Here is a 21,645-nt window from a genome sequence, read left to right on the forward strand (position 1 = left end):
ACATTTACCTCAAAGAAGTCTTTCTTCCATCCTTTTGAGACCATCCGAAACATCCGAGGCACCAGCTCACTCACCTCCAGCCCCAGGTCCTGAGCAATGCGGCCCACAAAGGTGCCATGCTGGGATTCCTCCGGCACAGAATAATGGAGCTGGCCGCTCCCCATCTCCCAGGCTGTGTGGAGGAGAATCAACTGCAGCAGCTGCTTCATCACAGACTCATTCTGCCAGGCAACCATGGCAAGGAGAGGAACAAAGCCCAGCAATGTCTTCTGTTTTATCAAAATCCCTTTCCCTGGAGGATCGAAGAACAGGATCTGATCCGGATTCGTGTTGAGGTAATCATTTGAATAGATTTCAAAGCTGAAGCATTCTCTGTGTGATATTGCTAGTGTCAGGCAGGGTTTTCAGACACTTTCAAGGGAGGAGCTCTGGATTTTCAGTCTTTCTATATCTTTCCTTAGGCAACAGTGCCCCCTTGTGACTGACATTTGAAATAGAGAACTAGAAAATTAAATTCTATTAAATGTTGCAATCATCTCAGATCTTCTATGTCATTTTTATGTACTTTCGGTCTCAAAGTTCTGAGCAACCAACTTTTCTTCAATGCTGTTCATGATCTCCTTGCTCTATATCCTGTAATTATAATTTCCACTAAACAGCCATGTTACTTTTATCCTGAGAAGGTTCATTACTTGATATCCAAGCAATCTTGCATTTGATGAATCCATGCGATTCTCATGTCCAAGCTGCTCAAACAAAATGTTCCTGTTTTTCAGAGTTGATAAACTATTATTTCTAACAGCAGGGTCCTCTTCTTTTTCTTGTTGCTGCTGCTGCTACTGTGTGATTTAAGTCATTCCCAATTTATAGTCATCGTATCATGAAACCTCTTGACAAGATTTCTTCAGAAGGGGTTTACATTTGTCTTTCCCTGTGACCGGGAAAGTGCAGTTTACCCATTGTCACCCAATGGAGTTTCATGGCCAAGCGGGGAATCAAATCCAGATCTCTAGAGTCACACTACATAATACTGGCTCTCGCTGGGGTCTGCAAACCCTCTGAGAGCTCTGGGAGCTTGGCAAAGGACAGCCACCAGATGAGTGTGTTACAAGATAGACAGCAAGCACCAAATAGCAAATGTGCATGAAACATTCTGAAATAGAATGTCAGAGGGTGCATTGGCTTAATCTCTTGCCCTCCCACTATTTTTCTACTTTAAATCACAGTTGCCCAAAATCAATTACACTTCCAGGAGAGAGAAAAATACATAGCTACCAGAAGTTATAGTGAAAAGGAAAAAGCATCTGGTAAGCACTTCCTTCGTTGTTCCTCTGCTTATAAGAAAGAGAGAGGAAAGAGTTTTTTTAAAACCTGGAGAAAGTTACACACAGCAGCATAAAATACCTAATTAAGTTCACAGAAAGAAAGGAAATATCTTGGCACTAACAGAATAAATTTGAAATGAATAACAACTTATAATTGTATGCATATATGAAGCATGAAGGAGTCCCCGGTGGTATAGCAGATTTTTTATGATGTCTATCTTATATGGTCTTCTATTGGCAATTGAATACTTCGCATGTTGGAATGCGCCCGGAGTCCTCTTCGGGACATAAGGCAGTATATAAGTATTATTATTATTATTATTATTATTATTATTATTATTATTATTATTTCGCTGAGCTGCTGAACTTGATGATCAAAAGGTCGGTGGTTCAAATCCAGGGAGCAGAGTATGCTCCAGTGTTAGCCCCAGCTTCTCCCAACCTAGCAGTTCGAAAACATGCAAATGTGACTAGATCAATAGGTACCGTTCCGGCGGGAAGGTAACGGTGCTCCATGCAGTCATGCCAGTCACATGACGTTGGAGGTGTCTACAGACAACACCAGCTCTTCAGTTTAGAAATGGAGATGAGCACCAACCCTCAGAGTTGGACATGGCTAGGCTTAATGTCAGGGGAAAACCTTTACCTTTACCTTATGCATGCATGGATTTAAAGTTGCAGTCTTACACAAACTTACATGGAATCATTATCCAATGCAAACAATCTCAGTTGAAGTTTTTTTACTTGTTCTACATGCTTGAGGAAATTCAGCTGATATGAAACCTCTTTCAAATGCTGACAGGAACTAATGAATTCCCACAAATACATGTGTACAATAACCAATTCAGTCACCAAGGTTTCATTTTTCTCAATATAAGCTCTTAATGAAGTGTTGGTAGTAACCAATGACCTACCTGGAGGATTACATATTTCCAAAACATATGACTGCATCAGATAAAATTGCTATTGTAAACATGGAGATATACCCCATAATTTTTCCTTAAAATTATTACAAGTACAATATAGTCAGTTTCAGTCTCTGACAAGTCAGCAATCTGGAACGAGCAAGTTATCAAGAGTATTAAGTTCATATATTGTAAAAGTTTGTTGGAAATTTCCCAGGGAAGACTTCAACTAAAAAAAAATCTCAAAATATGAATGATTGAAGAACAAACTATTACTCATTTCATTAACATTATGTGCATCTCACATTGCAACCAGAGAGAAGTTTATGAAGGGATTTTCAAAAATAAACTACAGACATGGTCACTGTGACAGTGATTACTGTATATCACATTAGCTGATTTAATAATGTCTTGATTACTAATTATAAATATGCATTTCTATGTAAATATTTCATTTTTGAAGTCCATGATGTAACGAATATATTGTAACATGATTTTCCCAAACACATTAGAACACAATATTTTACATCTTCTTTTGGAGATTGTAAAGTCAAGCTATTTTCCAATACATATCTGCATGAAGTTTACATCTAAATAAAGATGTACAAGAATTCACCTTTTCCTGATACCATTGGCCAGAATCCAATTACTGCAATACCCTAATAGTTACACTTTTTTTTGTATCATCCAGTAGTCCAAGACAAGGAGAAATCTATGAGCTCCAAGCAGACTTCTCCTCCAGTGCTAGTCATCTTGCTTCTCCTACTGCCACTATCTATACTGATCTAGTTATATTAGTGCCAGGCATGTGGCGGGGAGGGGGGGGGCTTGAGGGGCTTCACCCCCCCCCCCCGAAATTCTCAGGATGGTCCGCGAGAAGGCCTTACATTTATTATTTAAACTGCTATGTTTATTCGTATCATGATCTGATCACCATGCTCAATATATTCCATATGCATGGGGGTATTGGGATAACGATACAAAAGTTTTTCTAGGCTAGATCCTCTCTCACCCAGACTCAGCCCCCCCCCCAACCAAAATCCCAGCCCCCCCCCCCCCCCCGAATCCAAATTCTGGCTACAGGCCTGATTAGTGCAGTTCACAAACAGGTCACTGGCCTTTTGGAAGACATTGTATTACTGCATACATTTCAAGACTTCCACAAACATTTAAAATAAGACTATTATATCAGTTTCCTTTTAGGAAGCTGAAATCTTTTCCTTAACATACTGCAACTCCCTTGAAAGTTCGATTTGACCTAATTAGATTTCTAATGTTTCTAGGCCACTAGAAGAACACAAACAACCATGTCCTCATTCTTTGTGATTTTTAACTCAACAGTTTTACTTCTTAATTGTTATCATACCAATGCAATTACTACACACTGATTTAGCATATTAAAACATTGAAAAGAAGAGGAGAGCAGAAAAAGTCCACTTCACTCAATCCAAAGCCTTTTCAACAGCTCTAAAGACAACAGTGCAATAATTTCAAAATAAAAGTAATAGGATTTGTTATTTTTGTGGAAAACGTGGACACATCAGGAAAAATTGCCTCCTTGAAAAGGGCAAAGGCCATTCATCTAGCAAGCACAGAAATGTTATTTCTAAAAGCAATACAAATTCCTCTGGACCTGGCCATCCAAATCAGAAGCCAAGTTAATTTGCAAAGGGAAAGATGTCCCATTTCGCATGATGGAATTATAAGACTCTAATCTTACTGCAAAGTTTGCAGTCACATGATTTTGAAAGTGCAAAAGAGGAGTTAGAGAAATATATTTCAGAGAAGAGAATAGTGTTTTCTAATAAGTTATTCACAACATTATAGTTTCCATTCCTAAGTTTCATGCAGCAGTACAGACATGATTTTTGTTTTATATATTCTAAACTACATTGTTCCATCACTTACGACAGTATTTTGTAGGAGTAAAGTGGAAAAGGGGCGAAAATCACCAAAGAAGAATTCAAACTAATAGCCAACTCCTGTAGGGAAAAAGGTTCGCAAGACTAAAGCGCAAAATGAGCTCAGGCTTGCCAGGGACATTAAAAACAACAAAAAAATGTGTTGTTTTTGTTTTGTTTTTTTGCTTATGTCGGTAGAAAAAGGAAGAACAAGGAGGCGATAGGGCCTCTGCAAGGAGAAGATGGGATGATGGTGACAGGTGATAGGGAAAAGGCAAAACTACTTAATGCCTTCTTTGCCTCAGTCTTCTCAGAAAAAGAAAGCCATCCTCAACCTCACCAACATGGAGTAGATGAAGGATTAGGGGAAATCCAACCCCAAATAGGGAAACAAGTTGTTCAGCAATACCTGGTAGCTCTAAACAAATTTAAGTCCCCAGGGCCAGATCAACTACATCCAAGAGTATCGAAGGAACTAGCAGAAGTTATTTCGGAACCACTGGCAATAATCTTTGAATGTTCTTGGAGAACGGGAGAAGTCCCAGCAGATTGGAGGAGGGCAAATGTGGTCCCTATCTTCAAGAAGGGGGAAAAGAATGACCCGAACAATTACCGTCTGGTCAGCCTCACGACGATACCAGGCAAGATTCTGGAAAAGATCAGGAAGTGGTCTGCAAACACTTAGAAACAATTGCGGTCATCAGTAATAGTCATCACGGATTTACTAAAAACAAGTAATGCCAGGCTAATCTGATCTCTTTTTTCGATAGAGTTACAAGCTGGGTCGATACAGGGAACACCATGGATGTAGCGTACCTGGATTTCAGTAAGGCCTTTGACAAGGTCCCCACAACCTTCTGGAAAACAAACTAATAAAATGTGGGCTAGACAAAACTACAGTTAGATGGATCTGTAATTGGCTAAGCGAATGAACCCAAAGGGTGCTCACCAATGCGTCTTCTTCATCTTAGAAAGAAGTCATGAGTGGAGTGCCACAGGGTTCCATCTTGGGCCCGGTTCTGTTAAACATCTTTATTAACAACTTAGACGAAGGGTTAGAAGGCACGATCATCAAGTTTGCAGATGACACCAAACTGGGAGGGATAGCTAATACTCCAGAAGACAGGAGCAGCATTCAAAACAATCTTTACAGACTAGAGAGATGGGCCGAAACTAACAAAATGAAGTTCAACAGGGACGAATGCAAGATACTCCACTTAGGCATAAAAATGAAATGCAAAGATACAAAATGGGGGACGCCTGGCTCAATAGCAGTACATGTGAAAAAGACCTTGGGGTCCTTGTGGACAACAAGTTAAACATGAGCCAACAATGTGATGCAGCTGCTAAGAAAACCAATGGGATTTTGGCCTGCATAAATAGGAGTATAGCATCTAGATCCAGGGAAGTCATGTTCCCCCTCTATTCTGCCTTGGTCAGACCACACCTGGAATACTGTGCCCAATTCTGGGCACCGCAATTGAAGGGAGATGTTGACAAGCTGGAATGTGTCCAGAGGAGAACGACTAAAATGATCAAGGGTCTGGAAAACAAACCCTATGCGGAGCTGCTTAAAGAGCTGGGCATGTTTAGCCTGCAGAAGAGAAGGCTGAGAGGAGACATGATAGCCATGTATAAATATGTGAGGGGAAGTCATAGGGACTTGTTTTCTGCTGCCCTGGAGACTAAGATGCAGAACAATGGCTTCAAACTACAGGAAAGGAGATTCCACCTGGACATCAGGAAGAACTTCCTCACTGTGAGAGCTGATCGACAGTGGAACTCTCTTCCCCGGACTGTGGTGGAGGCTCCTTCTTTGGAGGCTTTTAAGCAGAGGCTGGATGGCCATCTGTCGGGGGTGCTTTGAATGGGATTTCCTGCTTCTTGGCAGGGAGATGGACTGGATGGCCCATGAAGTCTCTTCTAACTCTATTATTCTAAGATTCTATGATTCTGTGATTACAACTGAATATGGAAAATATACTTTACATAAATCATTTTTCACTAACTAATTTTCCTGTCCATTCTTTGAAGCTAAGCAGGGTCATATCCTGTTAGTATTTGGATGAGAAACAACTAATGAATAGTAGGTGCTATAGGCTATATTTCAAAGGAAAGAATTTGCAAAACTACATCTTACACTGATGTTTTGTCTTAAAAAAAATCTATTGAATTCATGGGTTTCTCATAAGTCAATGGACAATTTGAAGTCACATACACAAACAATTATTTCAAAGGTATTGTTATAGAAGTTAAGTTCATTTCAATTACTTTTCAATATTACAGAAATTATACAATGTCAGAAAAGAAAACCTACCATCAAAAATACTAACCGTTCCACAAAGGAGGTCTTGCTGTTTCCCATTCTCAGAAGCAGGAATGTTGGGACTGAAGACCATGAGGTCATTCTTGGCTAGAGCCTCCCCATTTACTCCTGTCAAGATGTGGCTGTGGCGATTTGAATAGGACCAGCTGCCCACTTCACTTGCACAGACTAGAGTAGCTGTTCCAGGTCCATATACCATTGGCTCCTTGGACTGAAACTGGCATCGCAGAGCTACATATGTGATGACTGCAAGCAGGAATAAGCTGGACACTGAGCAGATGGCAATGATCAAGTACAAATTGACAATGTCTGCCTTAGGCTTCAAGCTCTCATCTGTCCTGGGAAGACGGATATTGGTTTGAATGGCCTGTGCACTTGTCACCAGTGATACACTCAGTGTGGCTGTGGCTGATAGTTGAGGCTTGCCATGATCCTTTACAAGTACTCGCAGGTTGTGATTCCTGCTTCCCTCTGCCTCATCCACAGAGCGAATGGTACTGATTTCACCACTATATAGACCCACACGCCAAGGTCCACTATTTCCTTCATGAAGTTCATAGCGCAGCCATGCATTGTATCCTGAATCGGCATCAAGAGCATGGATCTTACCCAACATATGACCAGATGACACAGGAAGCACTAGAAGAATAGAGTTGTCTTCTGTCTCTCCAGTCACTGCAGGTGCATTATCATTTTCATCTACCACAAAGACTTGAATAGTCACGTTGCCACACAAGGAGGGCAGCCCAGCATCCTTGGCATTTACTTGAAATTCCAAAAGCTTCAGCTCCTCGTAATCCAAAGGCTGCAAAGCATAGAGCTTCCCACTCTCTGAGTGTACTGAAATGTAACTTGAGAGTGGCCATAGCTTTTCATCTATCCAGTAGCTGATTAGGCTGTTCTCAGCTATGTCTGGGTCAAAGGCAGACACTGTGAAGATATGGGCACCTGGTGGATTGTTCTCCTTCACAAAGACTGTGTAAGAGGGCTGTGCAAACCCAGGGGCATTGTCATTGATGTCACTGATTGGCACAACCACAGTACTGCTGGCTGACAAAGACGGGACCCCTTGGTCTTGGGCCATCACCATCAGTTCATATTCATCCATGTGTTCCCGATCCAAGGGCTCAGCCACCACTAAGGAATAGTAATTCTTGAACGTGGACACCAGTTTGAAAGGGAGGCCGGTGGGCCACAGGGAGCATGTAACTTGTCCATTGGCCTCAGAGTCTTTGTCTGACACGCTGATGAGGGCTACCACTGTCCCTAGTGGGGAGTCCTCTGGGACTGGCACTGAGAGAGAAGAGACTGACACTTCTGGAGCATTGTCATTCACATCGAACACCTCAATTATCACTTGGCAGTGCCCATACATGGGAAAATTGCCTCTATCTTCTGCTACAATCTGAAGATCATATACATTTCTATATTCAAAATCTACTCTGCCATTCACTGTTACTTCCCCTGTATTGGAATGTATCGCAAAAATATTTCGAACATCTGGTGCTGTGTGTGTAGAAAAAGAATAGGAGATTTCCCCATTCTTTCCTTCATCTAAGTCTGTGGCATTCAATTTAATAATGAGTGTTCCATTAGCTGCATTTTCTATCAGCTTTACCCTGTAAACCGACTGGTTAAACAGTGGAGGGCTGTCATTGGCATCCAGCACATTGATGACCAGTTGAACTGTACCAGTGAGTTCTGGTTTCCCCCCATCAGTGGCTGTGAGTAACAAATGATGGGTAGAGACCTCCTCTCTGTCCAATTGTTTCCTTAAAATAATAGCTAAGGGTTTATTATGGTGGCCATCTGTTTTTTGTTCCACACTGAAATAGTCATTGGGCCTCAACTTGTAGGTTAGAAGAGCATTAGGACCGATATCAGCATCAGAAGCTCCCTCTAATTGGAACCTGGTGCCAGTTGGTGTTATAACTTCTGCTATGCTCAGAATTTGTTCATTTGCAGAGAAAATAGGAGCATTGTCATTTATGTCCCTGATCTCCACCTCCACATGGAACACCCTCAGGGGTTTATCAACAATCACCTCCAGATGGATGGAACAATCAGTATTTTCAGTACACAGCTCCTCCCTGTCTATCCTGGAATTCACAAACAAGATCCCATTCTGCACATTTACCTCAAAGAAGTCCTTCTTCTGTCCTTTTGAGACCAAACGAAACATCCGAGGCACCAGCTCACTCACCTCCAGCCCCAGGTCCTGGGCAATGCGGCCCACAAAGGTGCCATGCTGGGATTCCTCCGGCACAGAATAATGGAGCTGGCCGCTCCCCATCTCCCAGGCTGTGTGGAGGAGAATCAACTGCAGCAGCTGCTTCATCACAGGCTCATTCTGCCAGGCAACCATGGCAAGGATGGGAACAAAGCCCAGCAGCGTCTTCTGTTTTCTCAAAATCCCTTTCCCTGAAGTATCGAAGATCAGGATCTGATCCGGATTCGTGTTGAGGTAATCATTTGAACAGATTTCAGATCTGTAGCATTATCTGTAGTATGATGTCGCTAGTGTCAGGCTGGGTTTTCAGACACTTCCAAGGGAGGAGCTCTGGATTTTCATTCTTTCTCTGTACCTTTTCCTAGGCAACAGTGACCCCTTGTGCTTGAAGTTTGACATGAAGAACCAGATGATTACATTTTATTAAATGTTGCATTCAGCTCTTCCTCTTTCATATCATTTTTATTAATTTTCATCTGCAAACAAAGCTCTTATCTTAATTGCTTATATGACATGTTTGCTCTGTAGCCAGTAATTTTAATTTGAGCAATTTTAATTTAAGTGTGGTATCTTCCAGGGATGTGAAATTTCTTCAAGTGCTGTTAGGCCAGAAATCAACACTTGATATTCAAGTAATCTTGCATTTGAGTCATTTTAGTTTCTAAGCTGCTCATACAAAAAGTTCACATGGTTCAATTATGGTCAATAAGGGAATCAAACCCTGATCGCTCGAGTCACATTCAGACCACTACATAATGCTGGCGCTCGCTACAGGTCAGCAAACACTCTGAGAGTTCTGGGAGCCTGGCAAGGGACAGTCACCAGATGAGTGTGTTACAAAATAGACATTGAGCACTAAACAGCAGGCGTGCATGGTTGAGTTTCTGAAACAGAACATCAGAGGATGCATTGGCTTAATCTGTTGCCCTCCAACTATTTTTCTTCTTTAAATTGCAGTTGCTCAAGATCAATTACACTTCAATGAGAAATAATATAAAGCTACCTGAATGTATCGTGAAAGGGGGAAAGGTATCTGGTAAGCACATCCTCAGTAAATATCTCTCTCTCTCTCTCTCTCTCTCTCTCTATCTATCTATCTATCTATATATGTATATAAATGTATATAAATGTATATGTATGTATATATAGAGAGAGATAAGTCATATAGATAGATTGCATACATAAAGTAAATATTTCATCTATTCATACTAGAATTTTGAAAGTTATATTTTATGAGTTTGTTCTATTACACTATGTAACAAAATTTGAAAAGATTTCTGCTCCTCTTTTGAAAGTGTTTTTTCTGTTTATTTGTGTGGTACTTACTTTGAAAGTAGTTGTTATACTCCAGAAACTTTGTTTTTGTGTCTGCTACAAACTATGTTGAGACTCAAGAAGATATTCATTGAAAAACTATATCAAAATTAGCTGCAAGATGTTCCGCAAACGTTTTTGCAGATTAATAAACCTTTTCCATATTTTTATGATATAACCAATTAGGAAATTACACTTATAACCCAGAAACAATTACCGTCCAGTCAGCCTCACGTCGATACCAGGCAAGATTCTGGAAAAGATCATTAACAACGTGGTCTGCGAACATCTAGAAACAAATGCGGTCATTGCTAATAGCCAACACGGATTTACCAAAAACAAGTCATGCCAGACTAATCTGATCTCTTTTTTTGATAGAGTTATGAGTTGGGCCAATACAGGGAACACTGTGGATGTAGGGTACCTGGATTTCAGTAAGGCCTTCGACAAAGTCCCACACGACCTTCTGGCAAACAAACTAGTAAAATGTGGGCTAGACAAAACTACGGTTAGGTGGATCTGTAATTGGCTAAGCGAACGAACCCAAAGGGTGCTCACCAATGCGTCGTCTTCATCATGGAAAGAAGTGACAAGTGGAGTGCCGCAGGGCTCCGTCCTGGGCCCGGTTCTGTTCAACATCTTTATTAACGACTTAGACGAAGGGTTAGAAGGCAAGATCATCAAGTTTGCAGATGAAACCAAACTGGGAGGGATAGCTAACACTCCAGAAGACAGGAGCAGAATTCAAAATGATCTTAACAGACTAGAGAGATGGACCGAAACTAACAAAATGAAATTCAACAGGGACAAATGCAAGATATTTCACTTCAGCAGAAAAAATGGAATGCAAAGATACAGAATGGGGGACGCCTGGCTTGTCAGCAGTACATGTGAAAAAGATCTTGGAGTCCTTGTGGACAACAAGTTAAACATGAGCCTACAATGTGATGCAGCTGCTAAAAAAGCCAACGGGATTCTGGCCTGCATCAATAGGGGTATAGCATCTAGATCCAGGGAAGTCATGCTACCCCTCTATTCTGCCTTGGTCAGACCACACCTGGAATACTGTGTCCAATTCTGGGCACCGCAATTGAAGGGAGATGTTGACAAGCTGGAAAGCATCCAGAGGAGGGCAATTTTAATTATCAAAGGTCTGGAGAACAAGCCCTATGAGGAGCGCCTTAAAGAACTAGGCATGTTTAGCATTCAGAAGAGAAGGCTGAGAGGAGACATGATAGCCATGTACAAATACGTGAAGGGAAGTCATAGGGAGGAGGGAGCAAGCTTGTTTTCTGCTGTCCTGCAGACTAGGACGTGGAACAATGGCTTCAAACTACAGGAAAGGAAATTCCACCTGAACATCAGGAAGAACTTCCTCACTATGAGAGCTGTTCGGCAGTGGAATTCTCTCCCCCGGACTGTGGTGGAGGCTCCTTCTTTGGAGGCTTTTAAGCAGAGGCTGGATGGCCATCTGTCGGGGGTGCTTTGAATGCGATTTCCTGCTTCTTGGCAGGGGGTTGGATTGGATGGCCCATGAGGTCTCTTCCAACTCTACTATTCTATGATTCTATGAACAAAAATTGTGTTTTTCCTTTTCCATAACAAACAGCCTTCACTTATCTATTCCAGTAAGGCTTATCAGAACTTCTATTGTTCTTATATCTTTGAAAAGAATCCAATCAATATCACAATGTCTACACTACCATATAAACCTGATTATCAAAGACGATAATGCACATTATCTGCTTTGAACTGGAGTATATGAGTCCACACTGCCAGTTCAAAGCAGATAATCTGTATTTTATATAGCAGTGTAGAAGGCGCCTCAGTTCACTGCTGAAATTCCAACGATGGTACGGGATTTTCCTTTTGACATTGCTAGATTGCCAAATCATGACAGTTTATTGTCTCAGCAAAAGCCATTTGTATTTTGGTTATGGTCAATATTTGTTTTTCCATTAAATGCATGTGTACAATAACCAATCTAGTCATCAAGTTTTCGTTTTTCTCAGTATAAGATGCAGTCTAAACAAAGTGTTGGTAACAACCAATGACCCACCAGTAAGAGTAACTATTTTAAAATAATTTCACTGCATCTGATAAAATTACTATTGTAAACACAGAGATATACCTCACATTTTTTTTCTGTAAAATAATTACATGTGCAATATAGTCAGTCTCTGCAATAAATCAGTATAATCAGTCATGTCAGTGATATGAAGTGAGCCAGAAATCAGAAATTTCAAAAGCTCAGAAACCACACAACACCCCAAATATTCAGTGTTAGCAGTTTTTCATCTTATTACTTTAATGTCTTGAGATGTACTGCCATTTGAATATTTTAAATTATATATTGGAAACTGCCCAGGGAGGACATCAACTAAAAAATAAAAAATAAAACAACATTTTGAATGTATGAAGAATGAACAGTTATCAATTTCATTTGTCCACTTCTCAACACAACTAGAAAGCATGCTATGAAGATATTTTCAGAAATAAACAACAGACTTGGTCACTGTGGTGGTGATTCCTGTACAAAAAGTGTTTAATTTACATCACTCTAGTTGATTTAATTGATGCCATGATTATTAGTGATAAATATAATCATCAAGATGAATGATGAAAGGAATGTATTTAACATTATTTTTCCAAACACATTAGAGCACTCTATTTTACATCTTCTTTTGGTGTTTATAAAGTGAAGCTACTTTCCTATGCATATTGAAGTTTACATCTAAATAGAGATGTATAAGAATTCACTTTTCCTGATAAGATTGGTCAGAATCCAATTATTGCATTAACCTAATAGTTGCACTTTATCAGGTATCATGCTGTAGTGCAAGACAAGAAAAAAAAAATCTATTAGCTCCAAGCAGACTTTTCCTGCAGTGCCTGTCACCTATTGTCCCCTCCTGTCACTAACTATACTGATATAGTTATGTTCGTGCAGTGCATAAATAGGACACTGGCTTTTTGGAAGACATTTTATTGTATTACTGCCTTCAATTCAATACTTCCACCAAATTTGTTAATAAGACCATTCTATCAATTTCCTTTCAGAAAGCTTAAATCTTTTCCTTAACCCATTGCAATTCTCTTAACACTTTGTTTTGACCTAATGAGGTTGCTAATGTTTCTAGGCCATTAGAAGAACATAAAGAACAGTGTCCTCTCCTTTGTGATTTTTAACTCAACAGATTTTAATCTCTAAATCATTGTTATGACTGTGCATTTACCAAAATTCAAAACATATACTCAAATAAAAAGCTGGAAATGAAGTAAAAAAAAAAAAACCATTCCACTCCACTCAATCAAAAGCCTTTTCAACATATGCAAGCATAAATACGCTGCCTTTTATTATGACTATTCAATACTTGTTCAGTTAAAATAATCTGCTTTCATAAACCAATCCTAAACTGAATATATTATGAATTAAAATAATTGCAATATACAGAGGATGAAGGATTTTAAACAATATACAATAGGGAGGATTTATCAAATTGCCAGAATTTCAGAGGTTTCTATTTCTGCTGCCACCAAATATGTAGAGGATTCAAACTCCCTACTTTTATCGAATGCTGCCACCAATGCTTTATTCAGGAGCCTCTTCTATATTAGGATGTTTGAAAGAGACATGTGACATTTTGTGTGAGAAGAAACAAGAAATGGTTATTTATTTGTAGTTTGAACAGTAAAGATGCATGATGGTTTCATTAACACTGAACAGTATAGATGCTTAGCGGTTTCGTTAAAATCTTATGGTTTTCACTTGTAAAGATGTTCATATAACTTGGTTTCTGTGTACATATGTTCCTTCACCAAGGAAACACAAACAGGACAATTTACTTTTAAATTCACTTTTCCTGGGATTTAAACAGCAGTGCTCTAGACCATAGAGCTCACAAAATATAGGTCTCAGCCCTTTCTTTCTTAAATGCTTTCCCTATATTTCCTCAAAGAGGCTTCCTTCTCAAAACACAGTTCCCAACTGATTGATCTCCAGTTCTTTACATACGTAGAGGAAATATCAGTAAATATAACAACAAAAATGCATTTTACCTGGTTGCAATATATAAATGGAATAGAACAAAAAGTTGAAGATCAACTATTTTTATCTTAACCTCTTTTGTGTATCATCATGCCTTCTCTAATAAAAACAGATACAGATAAAACATGGTATTATGATATGTTCAGCATAAATCAGCCAGTATATTTAAAAGAATGGATCCAAGCCAGAATCACTAGTTATGACTTAAGCATACAACGAGTTACATAGCTGTTCAGTTGGAGACAATTATTTCAAAATTACTGTTTCAACTAAATTCAAAATTATTGGTTTTTATACATTCCATTCATACTGACAGAATTATTGAGTAATTCTTGTGATGTCTAGAATCTAGAAAACTAGAGGGAAAGATGTATTTTAAAACTTTACATTGAATCTTTTTTTCGTGTCAGGAGCAACTTGAGTTGCTTCTGGAGTGAGAGAATTGGCCGTCTGCAAGGACGTTGCCCAGGGGATGCCCGGATGTTTTGATGTTTTTACCATCCTTGTGGGAGGCTTCTCTCATGTCCCCGCATGGAGCTGGAGCTGATAGAGGAAGCTCATCCGCACTCTCCCCAGGTGGGATTCGAACCTGGCAGCTTTTAGGTCAGCAACCCAACCTTCAAGTCACTTAGTCCACTACGCCATCGGGGGGCACATTGAATCATGAAGGAAAATAATGTGCATGGCTAAACTGTGAAAGAATGTGAACAGCTGGTGTACCCTCAATGGCTTGTTCAACAAAAAGTTTTATAGCTTTAACAAAGAAATAGAATGAAAATATTACAATTACTCATTGCTTTTACATGTAAAGCACTAGTCGCACAAACCATTGGAAATTAAGAAAGCTTATGCACAAAGTGGTTCAAATGGTCAATGATATCAAAAGTAAAGCTTTTTGGTCAAAATGATTGGATCACATTTGTGAAGCAATGGGAGCAAGTTTTAAAATAACTTTTATTGCAGACAGAGATTTGTTGGCTCGCAAGATGTCAAATCCTTTGCCATGTATATGAACTGAGAGAAATGCTGCTTAATTTTATGAGGAAAATCAACAAAATGAACTCTGCAATCTAATTCAAAACAAACTTTGAATCTTGCTTGGGAAGATTGATAACATAGTTTAACATTTGAACAAAATAAACACCAGTATGCAAGGAAGGGAGAAAATATCTTAACATTGGTAGTTAAAATTTGTGTTACGAGAGACAAAATAGCTATTTGGAAAAGGAAAGTGAAAGAAGAAAATGTTGATTTCTATTCCAAAACTGCTGAATGCAAGCTAAAATGTGATATCAGCTCACTAATTCTTAATCACTTAACATTGTTCAGAGAGTAAGTTCATCACTACCACCCAAATGTTAAAATCCAATGTCAAGAAAGAAAACCTACCATGGATAATACTAACCGTTCCACAAAGAAGGTCCTGCTGTTTCCCATTCTCAGAAGAAGCAGGGATGTTGGGACTGAAGACCATGAGGTCATTCTTGGCTAGAGCCTCCCCATTTACTCCTGTTAAGATGTGGCTGTGGCGATTTGAATAGGACCAGCTGCCCACTTCACTTGCACAGACTAGAGTAGCTGTTCCAGGTCCATATACCATTGGCTCCTTGGGCTGAAACTGGCATCGCAAAGCTACATAAGTGATGACTGCAAGAAGGAATAAGCTGGACACTGAGCAGATGGCAATGATCAAGTATAAATTAACAATGTCTGCCTTAGGCTTTGAGAGCTCATCTGTCCTAGGAGGGCGGATATTGGTTTGAATGGCCTGGGCACTTGTCACCAGTGATACACTCAGTGTGGCTGTGGCTGAGAGTTGAGGCTTGCCATGATCCTTTACAAGTACTCGCAGGTTATGACTCCTGCTCCCCTCTGCCTCATCCAGAGAACGGATGGTACTGATTTCACCACTATACAGGCCCACACGCCAAGGCCCACTGTTCACTTCATGAAGTTCATAACGCAGCCATGCATTGTATCCTGAATCAGCATCAAGAGCATGGATTTTACCCAACATGTGCCCAGCTGCCACAGGAACCACCAGAACAATAGAGTTGTCTTCTGTTTGCCCAGTCACTGCAGGTGCATTATCGTTCTCATCCACCACAAAGACTTGAACAGTCGCGTTGCCACACAAGGAGGGCAGCCCAGCATCCTTGGCATTCACTTGGAACTCCAAAAGCTTCAGCTCCTCGTAATCCAAAGGCTGCAAAGCATATAGCTTCCCACTCTCTGAGTGAACGGAAATGTAACTTGAGAGTGGCCACAGCTTTTCATCTATCCAGTAGCTGATTAGGCTGTTCTCAGCTATGTCTGGGTCAAAGGCAGAAACTGTGAAGATATGGGCACCTGGTGGGTTGTTCTCCTTCACAAAAACTGTATAGGATGACTGAGCAAAAGCAGGTGCATTGTCATTGATGTCACTGATTGGCACAACCACAGTACTACTGCCTGACAAAGATGGGAGCCCTTGGTCTTGAGCCATCACAATCAATCCATATTCAGCCATGTGTTCTCGATCCAATTGCTCAGCCACCACTAAGGAATAGTAATTCTTGAAGGTAGATACCAGTTTGAAGGGAAGGCCAGGAGGCGATAGAGAACAGGTCACTTGCCCATTGGCCTCAGAGTCTTTGTCTGAGATACTGATGAGGGCCACCACTGTCCCTAGTGGAGAGTCCTCTGGGACCGGTACTGAGAGGGAAGAGACTGACACCTCTGGAGCATTGTCATTCACATCCAACACCTCAATTATCAATCGGCAGTGTCCAGACAAAGGTAGATTGCCTTTATCTTTCGCTACAATTTGAAGATCATATACACTTCTATCTTCGAAATCTACTTTTCCATTTACAGTTACTTCACCTGTATTGGAATTTATACTAAAAATCTTTCGAAAGTTTGATGCTACATGAGTAGAAAATGAAAAGGAGATTTCCCGATTAGTTCCTTCATCTACATCAGTGGCATTCAATTTGATAACTAGTGTGCCATTAGCAGCATTTTCTACCAGCTTTATTCTGTAAACTGACTGGTTGAACACAGGAGGATTGTCATTAGCATCCAGCACATTGACTACCACCTGGACTGTACCAGTGAGTTCTGGTTTCCCCCCATCAGAGGCTGTGACTAACAAATGATGGGTAGGGATCTCTTCTCTGTCCAATGGTTTCTTTAACACAATTGCTAAGGGCTTATTATGGTTGTCATCTGGATTCTGTTCTACAGTGAAATAATCATTGGGCCTGAGCTTGTAGGTTAGAAGAGCATTAGGACCAATATCAGCATCAGAGGCTCCCTCTAATTGAAATCTGGTGCCAGTTGCTGTTATAAATTCTGCTATGCTCAGAATTTGTTCATTTGCAGAGAAAAGGGGAGCATTGTCATTTACATCCCTGATCTCCACCTCCACATGGAAAACCCTCAGAGGTTTATCAACAATCACCTCCAGATGGATGGAACAATCAGTGTTATCAGCACACAGCTCTTCCCTGTCTATCCTGGAATTCACAAACAAGATCCCATTCTGCACATTTACCTCAAAGAAGTCCTTCTGTCCTTTTGAGACCATCCGAAACATCCGAGGCACCAGCTCACTCACTTCCAGCCCCAGGTCCTGGGCAATGCGGCCCACAAAGGTGCCATGCTGGGATTCCTCCGGCACAGAATAATGGAGCTGGCCGCTCCCCATCTCCCAGGCTGTGTGGAGGAGAATCAACTGCAGCAGCTGCTTCATCACAAGCTCATTCTGCCAGGCAACCATGGCAAGGAGAGGAACAAAGCCCAGCAATGTCTTCTGTTTTATCAAAATCCCTTTCTTTGAAGGATCGAAGAACAGGATCTGACCCAGATTTCTTTTGAGGTAATCATTTGAATAGATTTCAAGGCTGAAGCATTCTCTGTGTGATATTGCTAGTGTCAGGCAGGATTTTCAGTCACTTTGAAGGGAGGAGTTCTGGATTGTCCTATCTTTCCTTAGGCAACAGTGACCCCTTGTGCTTGAGGTTTGAAATGGAGAACCTATTTTTATACTTTAAATCACAGTTGTTCAAGATCAATTTCACTTCAATGCGAAATAATATAAAGCTACCAGAATGTATAGTGAAAGGGGAAAATAATCTGGTCAGCGCTTTCTCAGTTGTTCATCTGCTTATGAGCAAGAGAGAGGAGAGACTTCTTTAAAAGTCTAGAGAAAGCCACACACAGCAGCAGTACATACTAAATTAAGTCCACCAGGAGACCAGGTTCAAATCCTTGCTTTGACACAGAAACCAATGGATGCCCTTGGGGAAGTCACACTCTCTCAGCCTCAGATGACATCATAGGCAAAACCTTATGGAATAAATCCTGCCACGAGAACCCCATGATAGGCCTGCCAAGTCAGAAATGACTTGGAAGGCACACAACAACAAATTTATTTTTATTCGTAGTCTTTTTAGGTATACAGCATTTTTGGTTATATTTTAATACAGCTGCTGCTTATTAATGATCTTATTAGAAAATGCATAATTGTATAATGGGACCATTTATAAAACCATATAGGGGATCAGGTGCAATTTCCATTAGCCCAAGGCCTAGTCAGGTTGCAACTCCTATTAAGCCTAAATCTAGCCAAGTGTTACTCCCATTACCCCATATCTGGCAGGGCAAAATTCCCTTCAGCCCCAAGTCTGTGTAGTGTTGAATTCCATTAGCCCTAGATTTGGTTGGTGAGTGGAACAGAGATCTCACACTGTCCTGAGGTTTCTGCCACCCTTGATGCACTGACTTGGTTTTGAATCATTGTTCACGCTGTTTGGTTATCCTACATGTTGGCAGTAATTTAATTTTCTTGGCTTTGGGGGGAACTTGTCTCATGGTGGTGCGTTTTTAGGCATTCTGTGGTCACCTCATGTTATAAAAGATGTGGAATTATTAGTCTCCAAGCTGAAGCAGTACTTCCTTTCACCCCACAGTTGCCCACCTTTCACCATGAAGTCAGGGAGTGTAGAAGGTGATTTAGTTCACTGCTGAAATTCCAATGATGGTTCAGGATTTTTCCTTTGACACTGCCAGATTGAGAGATTGGTTTATCATCCCAGCAAAACTCCTTTATATTCTGGTTATGACAAATATTTTGAACAAAAATGATTTTAAACCTTGATATTTAGATACTTTAGAAGGACATACAGTTATACAAGGGGCCCCTGGTGGCACAGTGTGTTAAAGCACTGAGCTGTGGAACTTGCGGACCAAAAGGTCCCAGGTTCAAATCCCGGGAGCAGAATGAGCGCATGCTGTTAGCCCCAGCTCCTGCCAACCTAGCAGTTCGAAAACATGCAAATGTGAGTAGATCAATAGGTACCACTCCGGCGGGAAGGTAACAGCGCTCCATGCAATTATGCTGGCCACATGACTTTGGAGGTGTCTATGGACAATGCCGGCTCTTCGGCTTAAAAATGGAGATGAGCACCAACACCCAGAGTTGGTCACGACTGGACTTAACGTCAGGGGAAACCTTTACCTTTACTTTTTTACAGTTATGCAAATATACAACTTTTCTGAAGTTAAAAAAAGAAAAATGAATATATGACAATGTAATATAGTGAATTCCATGTATATAATACTAATTTTCTAACAAAGGGAATTGATTTCCATGGATTTATAGGGCAGCAATTAAAACTAGAAGAATATTTCCAAAGAACTGGAAAAGAATATTGAAAGAGTATTGGATATGAGAAGATATGACAACAAGTCTTGACATCAGATGACAAAAGAATGTATCCGCTTTGCTATAGAGGACATTTTGAACTTTTAAAGTTTTAAATTATGTGTGGAAGATATGTATGTAACAATTATAACAAACATTTTTTGTTTCCGCGATCCCCTTCCGCTTCTTCAGGGATACAGCAGATATTTATATAACTCCAATTTACTAGCTCCACAACCCCCACCCTCCTTTCTATTTTTATCTTTGTGTGTGTGTGTGAACAATATTATGTGTTTCAATTTTTATTTTTTTTAGGTATAATAATAAAAAAAATTATCAAAAGTATAAAAACAACAACAATAGACTAGATAGCATTTCAAACAAGGTGGAAATAGTGAATAACAAATTGGGAAATTGATTCCATAAGTTTGACCAATTAAATGCTATGCAGCAAGACATGAAAAAAAGAGCTAAGCAAAGTAAAATATAATGGTGGATGGAATTAAAGACACACAAATTCAGCATCAAATAAAAATAGACCAGCTAGAATAACAACAAACCAAACAAGAAATGCAAATGAAGCAAGAAAGTATACAATTACAACTAATGAATTATCTTCAAAGGCAATTTTTATTTAGACTAAGGGGTATTCTGGAAGATGTTCTGAATTTAAGAAAAATGTTGACGGGAACCTTTGCAGAAATGCTGGGAATTCAGGAATTGAAAATCAAAAGACAAACAGACCAGACTTTTAGGGTGAATTCCAAATACTCTACGAGGAATAAAATCCCTAGAGATGTTATCATAACATTTGTCAAAATGAGTTTAAAAGACACGTTCTTTAAATGGCGCCTAAGAGATCCTATAAAAACAAGCAACAATCAAATTAGGATTTTGAAAAATATATCTCCACAAATTATACAAAAAAGGAGAAACTGCTTTCTTACAGACAAACTCAAAAAGTAAAACCATATTTTCTTAGATGATAGTAGAAGAAATCCTGGTGACCTAAAAAGAACCAAGATTTTTGTTTAATTCAGTGATGAAGACATAGGAATTCTACAAGAAAAATAGAGATGATTTAGACTGACAAGCCACAGCCACTACACCAGGCATATCAAACATGTCAAAAATATAAAGGAGAAGAACAATCAAATAAAGAACAAAAATTATTATGAAGATTAACTTAGCAATTAGATCAGATTCTAAAACAAAGGGAAGAAGAAGATAATGAAGATGAAGAAAGACAAGAAGAGGAGAAGCAACAGGCAAAGATCCAGACCAAACCTCAGGATATGACAAACTTGGAGAAACTCACCCAATATAACAATGTAGAAGTTAAAAATCGTTTAACATAAATAGACTGAACTCACCCAATAAAAGACATAAGATTGTACAATACCTGAAAAACTTTCAATCGGATATAATGGCACTACAAGAAACACATGTGAAATTGTCAGAAAATACTTGATACAAAAAAGATTGTGAAAAATTCATAATATCAAACAGAACTAAGAAAAATGGACTATTATTATATATTAAAAAATATGGTGACCTTAGCTAATGAAAGAAGACTGAAGGGAGGTATCAAATGGTGATGATACAAGCAGGAGACAAAAAGATCCTGATAGTTATGTATATGCACCCAATTCATATAAATCAAAATTCTTTGACAAAATAAATCAAGAATTAAAAGAAATAGAATATCCAGATCTAATATTTCTAGGTGACTTCATTGCAGTAGTAGACTCAACCTTGGATCGAAAATCAATAAAGACTCCACAAAAAGGGAAGGAAAACTTCTAAAAAACCTTCTAGAATTTGCAGAAAGAACTTGGAATAAAAAAATTCATTTTGAGAATTGAATAGAAATTAAGAAGACTATACTTTTTTATTCGACAGACATA

The 21,645-nt window shown here is 39.6% G+C and overlaps 1 protein-coding gene across 6 annotated transcripts in view; it reads right to left on the minus strand.

Moving 5' to 3' along the window:
- The window catches only part of LOC100556634 (protocadherin alpha-C2), a 296,573-nt gene that overhangs the window by 179,153 nt on the left and 95,775 nt on the right, over nucleotides 1-21,645 (minus strand). Inside the window, exon 1 of one of the 6 annotated variants that reach the window (XM_016993072.2) lies at nucleotides 15,455-21,129. The exons of the other annotated variants lie outside the window; for them this stretch is intronic. Coding sequence (XP_016848561.1) covers nucleotides 15,455-17,812 — 2,358 coding nt within the window. The 5' untranslated portion in view covers nucleotides 17,813-21,129. Of the gene's footprint in view, nucleotides 1-15,454; nucleotides 21,130-21,645 lie in introns of those variants that run through there. 6 annotated transcript variants of the gene reach the window in all.

The sequence above is a fragment of the Anolis carolinensis genome, chromosome 4 (assembly GCF_035594765.1).
Source record: "Anolis carolinensis isolate JA03-04 chromosome 4, rAnoCar3.1.pri, whole genome shotgun sequence".
In the NCBI taxonomy this organism is placed as follows: Eukaryota; Metazoa; Chordata; class Lepidosauria; order Squamata; family Dactyloidae; genus Anolis; species Anolis carolinensis.